The sequence below is a fragment of the Lissotriton helveticus genome, chromosome 8 (assembly GCF_964261635.1).
Source record: "Lissotriton helveticus chromosome 8, aLisHel1.1, whole genome shotgun sequence".
NCBI classification, from domain to species: Eukaryota; Metazoa; Chordata; class Amphibia; order Caudata; family Salamandridae; genus Lissotriton; species Lissotriton helveticus.
The window spans coordinates 451,596,607-451,610,805 of NC_136069.1; the positions used below are offsets into that span (position 1 = coordinate 451,596,607).

The 14,199-nt window shown below is 42.2% G+C and overlaps 1 protein-coding gene across 4 annotated transcripts in view; it reads left to right on the forward strand.

Annotated features, from left to right (window-relative positions):
* LRCH1 (leucine rich repeats and calponin homology domain containing 1) overlaps window positions 1-14,199 on the forward strand; it is a 758,040-nt gene that overhangs the window by 493,250 nt on the left and 250,591 nt on the right. For all 4 annotated transcript variants that reach the window (XM_078657325.1, XM_078657324.1, XM_078657326.1 and 1 more), the window contains exon 9: window positions 5,228-5,337. In XM_078657325.1, the coding sequence (XP_078513451.1) occupies window positions 5,228-5,337 (110 nt within the window). The remainder of the gene's footprint in view (window positions 1-5,227; window positions 5,338-14,199) is intronic.

Genomic DNA, 14,199 nt, shown 5'->3' on the forward strand with positions numbered 1-14,199 from the left:
CAATTCTCCTATGGACCAATTATTTTTTTCTAAGTAAAGTTCTTCATAAAAGGATCTGGCCTCCCTTCTAATCTCTACATCTTCTGTTGAGAGAACACCAGTCACACGTTGTATCAGGGATTTAATATTATTTCTGGTTCTCTCCGTCCGAGCCTTCCATGCTAACAAAGACCCACATTTCTCTCCATATTCAAAAGTACGTAATTTACTTACTTCCCATTTATCTTTAAGTATTTTTTCAGTTCTTGTTCTGAAGTTTATTTGTAGATCCAATAATTCCTTTTCCAATCTTGAAACAATAGTTCTATCATCCAAAGTAGCGAGATGAAGTTGCTGTTCTTTTATTTTGATCAGGCTAACGTCTTTAATATCCTTCTCTTTATTAGAATTCCTATTAAGAATCATTTGGGAACCATATATACCTCTTAAATAAGATTTAAATGCGTCCCATATGATACAGTCTGGAGCGGTATTATTATTAAACTTAAAAAATTCTATTGATTTTTCCTTAATTTCGTTCCTAAACTCTGCATTTAGGAATATAGTCCTATCTAATGTCCACCTATATTGAATACTGTTTTGAAAATTAATGTTTAATTCAACCACTGAGTGATCTGATAAACCTATCGGAATGTAAGAAATAGAGTATTTGCCAGGAAAGATTGGTCTAATAAAAAAAAATCTATTCTTGAAAACTGATGGTACTTTTTACTGTAGAAAGAGTATTCTCTTTGGGTGCCATGTTTAACTCTCCACACATCTCGCAAAGTATAATCTTTCATAATGTTTTTCAAAACTAAAAAGGATTTTTTTGGGCAATTATATTTAGCTTTCGAGGTGCAATCTACCTCGGGATCTAATAGTAAATTAAAGTCGCCTCCTAATATGATGGGAATTGTATGCTGTAGCAAATATTTTTCTAGCTTTTGTAAAAAACAGGCATTGTCTTCGTTCGGGCCATAATAAACCCCGCATAACAACTTGACAGTGCCTATTGAAACTACAGCGGCCAACCATCTTCCTGACTGATCTGTGGTCCAATCAAGAACTCTAATCCCTTTATTAGCGCTAATTACTATTGCTACTCCTCTCGTGGCGCCCGATTGCTTGGAGCAAAGAATATCCAGAACCCATTTATATCTTTTGAATATTTTCTTACATTCCTCCGCCTCAAGATGGGTTTCCTGTAAGAGGAATATAGAAGCTCCGGTATTTTCTAAAAAATGACAAATATTTTGTTGTTTCATACTACTCCGCAAACCATTTAAGTTCCAAGAGAGAATTTTATTACCTCTAGGCCGAATCATCGTGTGGCATTACTACCCTACCGTATATGGCCAGCATAAAGTATAATGAGATATAGTAACATTTAAATTTAGAGTAGATAAAATTTATGACAAATGAGGACTTTTTTTTCTGTTTTCTCCCCTCACCCCTGTGGACCCTCCCCCCCCTCCCCCCGAGGAACCCAACCCTCCTAATTGGCGAAATTACGCCCTAAGAGGCCCTGAACCACTGACGCCCCACCTGTGTGTAGTAAACTGTTTGTCTCCATTTAAAAAAAAAAAAAAAATGTATATTATTTTATTTTTCCCTTTTTACTCCCATTTCCCACACCATCTCCCAACACCCTTTCCTCGCTTTTCCCCCCCCCCCTCCCTAAACATTCTTAGCTAGAGTTAATTTAAGTAATGATAATAATAATACAGTTATTCTGTCTGCTCTTTCTTCCTAGCTAGTACTGCATCAGCTTCCTCAGGAAAATGGCACGTAAACATTTTATTATTCCACATTATTTTGAGGAGAGCTGGGAATTTCATTTGTACTTGTGCCCCCATAGAGCGTAGTTCTGGCATTCTGGAGCCCAGCTCCCACTGTCTTTGGGCAGTTTTCCCACCTATGTCAGACCTTATTTGATAGGGATTGGCTCGAAAGTGTAAGGAGGTGCGTGACAGGCATCTAGTGAGGATCAATTCTTTAACACTGTAGGTTTGAAAATACACCAGAATCTTCCTGGGTGTCTTACGATCAGAGTGCAACCTGAACGGATCTCTATGGACTCGCTGGATCTCAGCTTCCAGATCAATATCAGGTCGGTCCTTTAGAATGTCCTCTCGAAGCAGTCTACATACAAATCCCTTAATGTCCTCAACTTCAGCCCCCTCAGGAATTTTGAGGATCCTTAAGTTATTACGTCGGCTTTGGGTTTCCAACCTTTCCAGGTCCATTGTTAAGGTACGGTTCTGGGTTTTTAGGGCTTCTATATCTTTATAGTTACTTTTAGAGGTCTCTGCAAGGGTCGTCACTTTGCCTTCAAGAATACTAGTCCTAGCACTTATTCCTTCAATTTTGGCCTCCAGAAGGACGAATCTATCATGTAACCCCCTCTGATTTTTTCCAGAAATCTCAAATGTACCCAGTAAATCTTCTCTCAGCGTGTGCAGTAGGGAGCCCAGTCTATCGTCCTCTGCTCCATGCCTTCCAGCTACCCCCTCTGGGCATGCAGTTAAGCCGTATCTTCCCAGACCGGCGTTAGGTAGGAGTAAGGATGGAGCGCTAGTTGAGGGAAATTCTACTATGTCTGTAGCTGCAAGGTCCCTTGATGGAGAGTGGACAGTTTGTAACGTTTGCCCGTTGTTCGGTAAGTTACCTATATCAAGCTCAAGATTTTGATTTTGAGTGGAGAGTTGCTGTAAAGTTGCTCCTGATATTTCTACAGAATGAGTTGAATCCAGTACAGCATACTTATTGCTCAAGGGGAAAGTAGATAAGAGAGGGGAGTCAGCTGTTGTATTGGACACAACAGTATTGGACACAACAGTCTCAATAGTCTTATCTATTGTGAGCCTTTCAATCCCCGTGGCGCCTATGTCCACTTCTCTAGTTTCTGTGTTACTTTCAATGTTATTTTCCATGTTGCCTTCCTTAGGATTTAAGACTTGCTCCATAATTTTAAAGAAGCTTTTTAGCGAAGGGGTCCCTCTGGGTACTTGTGCTTGCTTTAACCCCTTAGATTTCCCTCTTTTTGCTCCTCCTTTCCTGTTTTGCTTATGAGGCGAGATAGGCACCGGCCCACAACTTTCTTTCTCTGCGAAGTCAGTAGAGTTGAGAACTCCCTTCTTCTTAAGCTCCTGCTTAGAACGCAGCTGATAGCGGTTTTTTACTTCTCCTCTCTTTTCTTTGGCAGCAGCAACCTCCTTAAGGGTTAATTCTGGGGAGTAACTTATTGAGGAAGCCTCCCCTGTCGTTTCTCTCCTCTTAGCTGCTTGTAGTGAGAAAATATTATCGACTTGAAAGTCAATTTGGGGGTCAATTATGTTTCTATCTTCCTCCATACAAACACCCAATACACTGCTATTATACGTGGCTGGGAGGGAGTCTCGACACGCTAGAATGCTCGCTCGATACCAAAAGGCTAATCTCGAGCGCCGCCATACATTAAAGCAGCTTACCCGAAGCCTAGGGACTTCAGCGCCCTTCCCTGCTTGTAAACCGCTATTATTTCCGCCCCGCTTCCGCTCCTGAAGTTCGCCGCTCTCCTTACTTGAAATCCGGTACAGCCGCCCGGTATCTTGCTCCGTTGTGTACCTTCGTTCTTGCTCCCGCATCCCGCCCAGGTCTCCACCCAGAGCGCCGCGCAGGTCCTGGTGCCTCCGTATTCCTCACACTCGAATCTCAGAAAGAAGAGAGAGACGAGGGGAAACTCAGTAAAATCACCCGAGAAATTAGAAAAAGCATAACCTCCTTCTCACCATCTGTTTAGATGCAATATTCTCCAATTTTTACAGCGTAGAGACCAGTATAGCGATCGTTTAGGGGGCATTGGGCTCAGAGCCTCGCAGCAGCCGCTAGCCCGCCGCCGCCATGTTCCTCCGAAAAAATTGGTTCTGATGCTCCGTCCATCACCACCCCCTTTTGTACCGGAGAGGAAGGTGGTGGTCCATTCCAGAGCTTTGTTTCGGATCCCTGCATTGTGGATGCGTGTGCGTAGGGTGCGGTGGCAGACTAGAAACATTTCTAAAGTATATTATGTATATCTATGACACTTTAAAGCCATCAGCATCAGAGCAATTCTTTTTTTTCATCTGGAACACGTTTGTTTCAGATCACCTGTTTCTAAATTCCAAAAGTGCTCTCATGTATCTATATCAATCAGACAATAGTCCTCTCCAGTTTTTTTTGGACTGTCTACATCTTAAAGAATAGAGAAACATCGCAAATTGAACATTGGATTATCTCTGAAGTTTTACTTATCTGAAACATGAACAACAGTTACTCGTCCTAAGTTGTACCACTTTAGACAGAATCCTTCACACATGGTCTTTGAAGGTTCCTGAAGAACAGACAATTGCTTCTTTAGATTATTTTTCATCCAAGGGCACTCTCTTTTAGGTGAGTTAAATATCCATTTCATTCAGTGCATAAATTACAGGTTTTAGCAAATGCTTCTCTTTTATTGCTAGGTTCAAGGCTGAAACACGGGTTGGGCAAAACAACGCAAGTTAATTTGTGTAGGGCATTATTGTGAACATCTGCCAAATCATTTCCTGATTTTTAATCTTTCCAAGCTTCGGAATTGAATAGCATGAATTGCAAGTAAAATAATGTACCTAGTTTAGTGAAATCTGTAATATTACTAAATCCACTTTATTCAGAATAAGCAACCCTCCATTTCCATTTCTCCATCGAAGTGAAAATTCCATCCTATTATTAGTATTTGTTAAGCAAGTGAGGGCTGTAATACACAGGTATGTGTGTATGTTCTATAGTTACCAAACTGCAGTGCAATGGAACAGTGTAAGCAGGTTATACTTGGTCCTGTACAGTAGTCCGGAGAGGGGTGGATTTCTTCTCAGAGGTGAATGGGTAGCTGGCCCTTCTCTTTGATAATGGAGATGCTCTTTCAAGAGATGATGTGTTGTGATCCTGATCGGCAGAAGGATGTTGGTCCATAGCCTTTAGTTCTTCTCTGCAGAAGACTAATCATAGTATTTTTTGTATGCCTTTCTTTTCTTGCAGTTGGACAATGTCCTATCTCCTTGGGTTAATTTTGCACCCTGTAAAGAACCTCAGGTGGCGATGTTAAGAGTTGTTAATAATCGAGACATTTATATTGTATATGGGTATTAAAACAAGTGAATATTCTAGTTAGTGACACTTTAATTTTGTGGCTTGTTGGTAGAAATACTTGCATTTACATTTCTCTGATTTCTTTTTCTCATCTTAGTGGAGCCTCATCACCAATCTCCTCTTCTAATTGACAATGACGACTCGGGAGACTCAAGACTACAGTATACCGACGATGTCCTCACATCCCCGTTTATGAACTACATCAAGGCAAGTTTTTCATTAAACAACTCTGTCCGGCAGTGCATGTATATGCCTCATCTCTTTTTCACACATAGAAACTGTAAACATCCACACATTGAAATAATAATACTTGTACTTGCGTAATACATTTATATAGTTGAATCCCTTGGATCTTAAGTTAAAAAGTCTTACAGTGTATTATCTTTTTGCGGATTGTCAATGTCTGTATTATCATTTGTTCTTCATGGGCTGATGTTGATGGAGTATCTAGATATAATATTTGAGCTGGAGTGGCATTAGGAAAGCTTTTATGTTACAGGTAGGCAATTAAACGTATATGCCGTCACATCTTGTTCATGCAATTGTTTAGTAATATAGAGTAATTTTGTGACATAACTTGCTCTGTTAATTTATGCAGAATTGCTGTCATACATCCATGAGAAACATACTCTAGACTGTGTTGCCAGCCAGGTAAAGCCTTTTAATAGTACAAGCACTACCACTTTCCAGCCACTACTCATGCATACATGATCTAAACTGAAGGCCTGAATTCAGTCCGCGATGTGCACTGTATGTGGCTGGAGGGCGACTGATCCCTAGCCACCCTTCCCTAACAAAAAGCAGTCCAAAGTTATACCTTATGAAAGGCAGGCTACACACTAGGCCTTACACAAAGACCTATCCCATATACCTCCTTTCCCAGCTCAGTGGCTGCGACTGTCTGTGACAAGTAAGGTACGACATGGGCGTAAAAAGCAGAATTTTCAAATCATGACTGATTCTGTCTGTCCATGCAACTGCAATGTTACTGCTTTTCCAATGCCATAGCTGAGCCAGAAAAATGTATTTACTCAAATTGAAATGCTTACTTTAGGATGAAACAGAGTTTTTCTGTGGAAAAGACACGGTATTGTCTAACCAAATAAAAAGATAGTGTTAGCATAATGTGTTTATTTTCAGACACTGGAAAGCTGTAGTTAGGATGTACAAATAGGCCAGCCAACATATAAATTCAAAGTATATACAAAAGGACCTGGATTCCAACTTTTCAATTTATCGAAAACCACACTATATTCTTTTGATGGTTAGGCTATTTTAATCAGCCATTCTGTTTTTATTTTTAGATATTTTCTCTGAATAGGAAAAACTCCTCGATGCTCAGAACCACATACAATTTATACAAGCAAAGCATTAAATCAACATATATACATACATTTCAACCAAAATTAATTAGACATCAAAAACACAAAATATACATCAATTGCTTCAATTTTCGATTTAAAAGAAATACGCTACTCAACATATTTCATCCCCATGAGTAGCATGACTTAATTTGACGCGTTTCCAGCACCGTATATGTTCTTCACGGGCTTTCCTCAGGGCTTCTTACTATTGGCAAGATGGGTAATCTTCTCGAGGCTTCTTACTCTATGGAGCTTTCTGGACAATAGACAGTGTCAGCGACAGCCTCAAAAGACAGCTTTTTTGGAACAGCGGTGGAATTCCAAATAAATTGTGTAGTTAGGGACCAATTGAGGGGGGCAACTCTTCACTCGCTTAGTCTAGCATCGCAGACCCGACTGTCAACTTCATGCGGTCGGTCCTTGGATTCGGTCAAGACGCTCCAGGCGCCCGTCCCCGCACTCCTACTCCGCTGTATCGAATTTTAATCTTCTTCCAAAATTACTTTCTGCCGTTCTGATCAATTCTAGCCTTCCTCGCCGAACTCCTCCACTAGTTTGGTTTAACATATAAATTCAGACATATTATATTCATTGCAGCAGCGGTGGCACGGCTATGTATTGTATCAGTCTGGCTGTAGCAGGACGCCCCTACGTTCGAGATGTGGTGGGCTAAAGTTTATAATATTTTTAATTTAGAATATAGCCTTTACTCTCTTAAATCAATGAAGCGGAAAAAATTAGGCATGCAGATTTGGGGCCCGATGGTAGATCATCTGAATTAATTGTATGGTCTGGGTAAAATGTATTATGTGTATAATTTTTTTATTCTCTATTTGTAGTTAGGGCTCTGTTATGTTTAGATATATTTTGTTATGACATTGAACAACTGTGTATGAATTATGTCCTGTTATTTGCTATGGATTGAATAATAAATACATTAAAAAAAAAAGGAAAGCTGTTAGGTAATAAAATTATTGAAGTTATGAAAAATATTTATTGCTGATGTTTAAGCAGTATTTTATGCTGTGTGTGGTAGACTTATTGCTGAACTGGATACTATGGGTCAATTACTGTTATGACTTGCATTTCCTAACTTTTGTGGATTCGTCTCCGATAGTCATAATGGCTGCTATGATATTATTGGTTCTACTGTCTGCAAACTTAGCATGTATGCTTGGGGTCACCTGTCTGATCCTGTAAGGTCCCTTGTAATTCAATGGCAATGCTGCTGTGGGTCTTAAAGTCTTCTCTGGGTCTGAAGTCTATGGCCTGTGATTGCCAGATTACATATTGACTAATTATGCCACCCTGTCCCTTCCAAGTAGGTTCTCAGTCATAATCGACTGCCAATCTTCTGTGAGGGAACATGACAGTAAAAAAGTAAGGCAGTAAAATGTAGATGTTGTGCCACCCACCTGGCTTAGGATATAGTGCTTTTGACGTCAGTAATTGGTCTTCCTTTCATTTTCTTACTAAGCTAACAGTTTATTCCTTTACATGTGCATTGGTCTTTATAGTGGTGTAGGTTAAACAAGCATTGGCAATGGCAATGTCTCAGCTGCAAAACCTATTGGTTTTGCCAATGATCTTTTGTGTAAGATACCTGCTGCGGATGCACGCACATGCACAGTGGTCCTCTTAGAATGCATTCGTAATAGTTGAACAAACTCATTCAAAGTATGCTCATCCACTGTGGCCATCTTTTAATGCATTTGTATTAGTTGAAAAAATCCATACAAAGGTGGCTGAGTGGATGCAGGCACGTCTGTGGCAGCCACTTTGCAATGGGTTTATTCAAATAATGCAAGAGCATTTCTATGCGCTCAACACCTGCACATGTGCACTCATGGGTGCTAATACTGAAATGGGTAAAACCACATTTCAGGATAGATGATTGCCTATTAAACAATGAAAAATATTGAAAAGTAGGATATGTGGGCCATGGGGGAGTTGTGGGGTAGGAGCATAGGGGTGATGGGGCATATTTAAAAAAAAAGAAAAAAATGAGCAGGAGGCACAGGTAAATAACAGACAAACTGGAGAGGAGGTGGAGCAAAGTAACGATAGAAACAGTGTATGAGGGTAGGGAGCAAGAAAACATGCACTCCCATGGAGTGCTCTGAGAAAACGAAAAAGAATTTCCCGGTATAGAAGCAACATCAGAAGTGGGAGGATACAAGTCAGCCATTGGAAACCGTGAAAGAACAAAAGACTCCTGAGTTGGACAGACGCACGAATAGGGAGGAAAACCACTGAACCAAGTGGAGACATCTGAAAGACATTGAAGCCATTCAATCATAAGCAAGGGGGCTGACCCAAAGCACACTCTATGTATACTGGAAACTATAGGTCTGTTCAACAGAGAGCTAGAGTTGCCTGAAGCTGAGATATGACAGGACCCTAGACCCTCACCTCTCTGTGAGTTTGAGTGGATGACTTCTGTTAAATGAAAAATGTAGTGTTTTTTTGCGACAGTGAAAATGTGACTGATGCTCCTGCTATGATTGGTTTAGGATTGATGTAGTGTGTTCAGTTTAAATAGTTTTAGGTAAATGGCTCATCTTATATTTTTATTTAGTTTCAGTGACTCTTTGTTCTTGTGAATGTATATCCTGATGATTCTCTTTGAAAATCCGGTTGACGTGTAGCTATGATTTCACTCGACGGTTGTAGTGTATCCATAAAAAAATAAATAGAAAAGTAAAATTCTATTGCAATTCAGAAGGTATGCTTTATCGCAATAAATGCGGATAACTTCTTCAGTTTGTGTCCGTGGCCATTTCTAAAAAGAATGTATGTTTTCTATACCTTTCTGTAAAATCGAGCAATTCCCCCCCCCCCCCCCCCCCCGAAACAAATAATAAATTGGTTTAACATCAGTGCAGTATAAAACAAGGGTTCATCGAAATAGTTTTCTTCTTGCTTGTTATTTTCGTGATTGATTAATTAGACAGATGGGTGTATGGGATTGGAAGGATGCTCGCTCATTGGTGCTGCTCTGCTAGAGGTGTCCTTTACCCCTGAGTGTTTGGCCTGGCAGCTTGAGGGTGCAGAGGACATGCTGCCCGGTCAGGTGAGGATGCTCTTCAGTCCTCTGTTTGTGACAGCAGTGCTCAGCTGTTCTGTTTGTGACCGGTAGTAGTCAGCTGTTTTGAGCTCATTTCACTACTGCTGGGATAGTGGGAAGTTACGGTGAGCTTTAAGTATCAGACTGACCTGAGAACAAGATTACCACGCCATGCACGAGGAAACTAGCTGACAAGGGCCAAAACTCGGGTATCAAATGCTTTCTTAGGAGGTTCATGTTTCAATTCGGTTATTGTTCAGACAAATCAGAATGAACTAAAACAAATAGTTTTCACTGCAATGCGTGTAACTATAATTGGAGTGTATCCTTTTCTTCTTCCTGGAATGAATAAATACTGTCTCTGCCTGTAAATATGCTTCCCTGCTGACATTTATATTTTTGGTATTTATGTCCATGTTTGTCGTCCGTGTTGAAGAAGTGCAGTGTTTGGCTAAACTTCTGCTTCCGTTCTGACCTCAAACCATGTTTTCATATCATTTCCTTCTTTGTAAGAAAGTGTTTTTCAAAGCACACAAAAAAGATCACGTTAGTCGGTTTCAAGTGACCGCTTTTAGCGAGGTTGTCTTGGTATTTTGTGGGCAGAGTGTATGCCTGGTACGGTAGACATTTCCTTACATTTGACAATTCCAATGAGGGAAGAGTGAACGGAACAGGAAGACGTAGTAACGTAATGACGTTTAGGGGTGTGCGAGGGTTCCTTGATTCCTAAATGTTGTGGGCTTTTGTGGGCTCATTTCAGAGGGGTCCCTGAAGACCCAGAAATTCGGACGCTGAAGGCTTGGCAGGCATGTGTCAAATGTACCGCCTTCCAGGAGACGCGGCCGACCCTAGACGGAGGGCGGCTAACACCCCCGCAGGCTGCAGACCAAGAGCACGGCAACAGCAGGGCACGAGAGTGACCAAGTGAGTGGGGGTTCAAAGGGACCCAATCAAGAAAGAGGGATGTGGTCACAAGCACGGCCTAAAAGGTGACCGGGACAAGCAGACCCTAGCTTTGTCTCCAGAGGAAATTGCATGTTCCAATGATGCTGACGGTGAGCTAGGTTACCTACAATACCCGATAGAATGGAGACAAACTAGGGCAGCCAAGGACAGCAACCCTGCTCAGGATCACATTCACATATTAAACAGGGGAGCAGAATATCCCCAAAGAGGTACATCGGAGGGTTTGCGTGAAGGCGCTATACCCAAGGCCACTAGAGTCCGACGATTCAGCGGGCAAGCAGATTGCCATATAAGGATGGATTTACCGCACCTGCAACATAACTATTAGTGTGCATATCCGGTTTACCCAGTAATTAAAAAGGGTCGACTCACAGCACACAGTCTGAGCTGAGGTTTCAACCAAGCACCCTTCAGTTGACAATGGCGGTAATGATATATGGCACAGATAGGATGAGGAGGAAGCCTACGGCCAGGCAGGGTCAACAGAGACAAGATGGCAAAATAACTAGTAATATGGCCACGACACAGAAATATTATATGGCATAACTGCCCTTTCTTGCTGCATAATTTCAGTGACATCAGGGCTTGGATTTTTTTTTCTTCGAAGGGCAAAGACCCGAACCTCACTATCTCTATTGGGTACAGCAATGCTGGATATCACTGAATCCAAGGGACTCCCTCTGGTTGTTTCCGCGGGAATTACACAGATAGCCAGGTTCATCTGTCCAGGGGAGTGATCGACGCTTTCCTCCTGAATGTTGTAGGGGTCACTCGAGCAGTGGCGGCTCCTCTGCTATGGCAAAGGTGCAGGGCAGGGGAAGAGTGGATTGCCTACTCCTAAGTGCGCAATGACTGTTTGGTCAGCCCTCTCGGCCGCCCAAACCAGTCTTGCACACTTTCCCCGTTCTCCATGCAGGCTACATTACAGCCTGCGTCGAGACCAAGCCCAGGCCCCCATTGCGTGTCGAACTAGGTGGATCAAAATCAATCACAACGCTGCTTTGCAGCATTGTGATTGGTCATGGGAGCCTGGGTGCTTACTTACAGTGTTGTAAGGGGAGCCTGGCTGTTCTTCCTGGCTTCCTGTCCCACGAGGAGAGCAGGAGCAAAGACGCGGGACTTGGCGGCAAGGGAAGTGCTTCATTTCTTATTTCTATATTTCCATTTTGCAACCTTGCACCCATCCCCCTGTGGGCCCCCTCACCCCCGCCGCCTACCTCACCACCTGTGAGTCATGTCGGCCGCCACTGCACTCAAGCAGCTAATTTTCTACTAGTCATGGGGGGGAGCTGTCGGTGAGTTAAACCACCTCCAACGATGCGGGGAGTCACAAGGTTTAAAAATAAAAATCTTCCCACAAGGAGGTAAAAGGGCACTTGCCTGAACAAGGTCCTTGGGATGCCTTACGGCAGGGATAATTGAGGGCAGACAAAAGGGTAAAAACGGTCAGCGCTGGGCAGGCACGGCACTTGCAGCTCAGTCATGGCCACGGGGCCATGAACTCCAGACATTCTACAGCAAGTTGAAGCCTCGAAGCCGCAACCCACTGTATAAAGTAAGTGACAGAAGTAGAGCTGTCACAACAGTTGGAATGTGATTTATGACAACCTTTAAGAGTCATCATGACTGTATGGATGATGCATTGCAGGATTATGCAAGTTATGGTTATGATTTTGCAAGAAAGTATAGAATGTACAATGTATAATTTATTATGAAAATGCCTTATGTTGTCCTCCAAGATAAGCCAGAAATGAGCATGGTGTTGACCAATGCATCATGAAATGTGTGTACCCACTTATGATGTGATTGAACTGCAGCTGTTCTAACACCACAAAAGTTCTTAGTGTAGATAATTAATGGTAAAGAAAGAATGGCTGGAGGGCCCGTGAGATGCGTGCACAGCTGGGGGTGAGGTGGTGGTAGAGCGAGGGAGGCTAACCCCCCACTGGCGACAGACAAAGGGCACTGTAGCAGCAGGGCATGACCGCGCGCCAAAGAAAAGGTCAGCGAGTGACCAAGCGAGTTTGGGTACAAAGGGCCCAATCAAGAAAGAGGGGCGTGGTCACAAACACGGCCTAAAAGGCAACCGGCACAAGCAGTCCCCAGCTTTGTCGCCGGAGAAAATGGATATCTCCCACCCACCCACACCAGAGAATGCGGTCGTCGTAGCCCCAGTGTGATGAGGAGGCAAGGAGTCACAAGGTTTAACAATAAATATCTTCACATAAGGAGGTAAAAGAACAATTGTCTGAACATGGTCCTTGGGATGCCTTACAGCAAGGACTCTTGAGACCAGTGCAATTGCCAGAACAAGGTCTTTGGAATGCCTTACAGCAAAGACTCTTGAGACCAGTGCAATTGTCAGAACAAGGTACTAGGGATACCTTATGGCAGAGACTCTTGAGACCAGTCCCTGGGCAACGTCACTGGATGCCTCATGGCAGGGATACCTGAGGACAAACAAAACAGTAAGAAATGGTCAGCACTGGGCGGATATGGCACTTGTAGCCCAGGCATGGCCACTGGCCATGAAGGCCAGAAATTCGGTAGCAAGTTGAAGCCTCCAAGCCACTACCAAGTAAGTAACAGAAGTAGAGCTGTCACGGCAGCTGGAAAGTGATTTATGACAACCTTTAAGAGTCATCATGAATGTATGGATGATGCATTGCAGGATTAGGCATGTTATATATTAATATATGCAATAAAGTATAGGATGCATAATGTATAATCTGTTATGAAAATGCCTTACGTTGTAGTCCAAAATAAGCAAGAAATGAACATGTTGATTACCAGTGCCATCGTGACAAGTATGTACCAGCTTATGATGTGAATAAACTGTGGCCGTTCTAACACCACAAAAGGTCTTGGTGTACTTAATTGATAGGAAAGAAAGAACCAAAGGAGGGCCTGTGAGTTGCTTTCACAGTGTTGGGGGAGGGGGGGGTATTACTTTTGAAATGTGTAACTTGTATCTGTGTAATTTGGCCCACCCTTTAGGTGCTCTGAACACTTCAAGGGGTCCCCATTTAAGATCAATATGTATGTATGAGAAATTGGATACTCGTGGGACTCTCTACACATCTGGGGCCCCATCATTTTGTATTGCGCCACTGAATTTTCACCTATTTGTAGAAGGGTATAAACAGAAGTACAACTCTGAAGTACTTGTGCATAGTTACTCACTGTGCACGACCTATGAATTCAAAGAGAAAGGGAGTTAAACTCCTTTGTACTCTTTTATGGTGAAGATATCTGAAGCTTTGGACTATTCAAAAATGTGACTCCTGGAAATCTACTCAAATCATAGATTTCTCCTGGAAATATACACCAGTCACAGATTTCCAGGAGTACTCCTGTGCATTAAATGTTTGTGTTCAAACCAGGTGTAATATTCTGCATGTGTAAATATGACATAAATGTACATTTTTTTTTAATCTCAAGTGGAAAATGATTGTTCTTGATAGAAATCCAATCTTCACCAACACTCTCGTTCCATATACTGACAAACTTACTTGCACCCTTTTCAGGAGTAGTGTTGTGTACAAAACCAGGATGGGAAGCAAACTGCAGAATGGTTGTGAATACCCTCAAACTTAAAGCTTGATGGTGTTTACTATAGAGCATGGGTACTCACAAACTTTCTCTCGGGGGCCAAATTTACAGTGTGGTTTG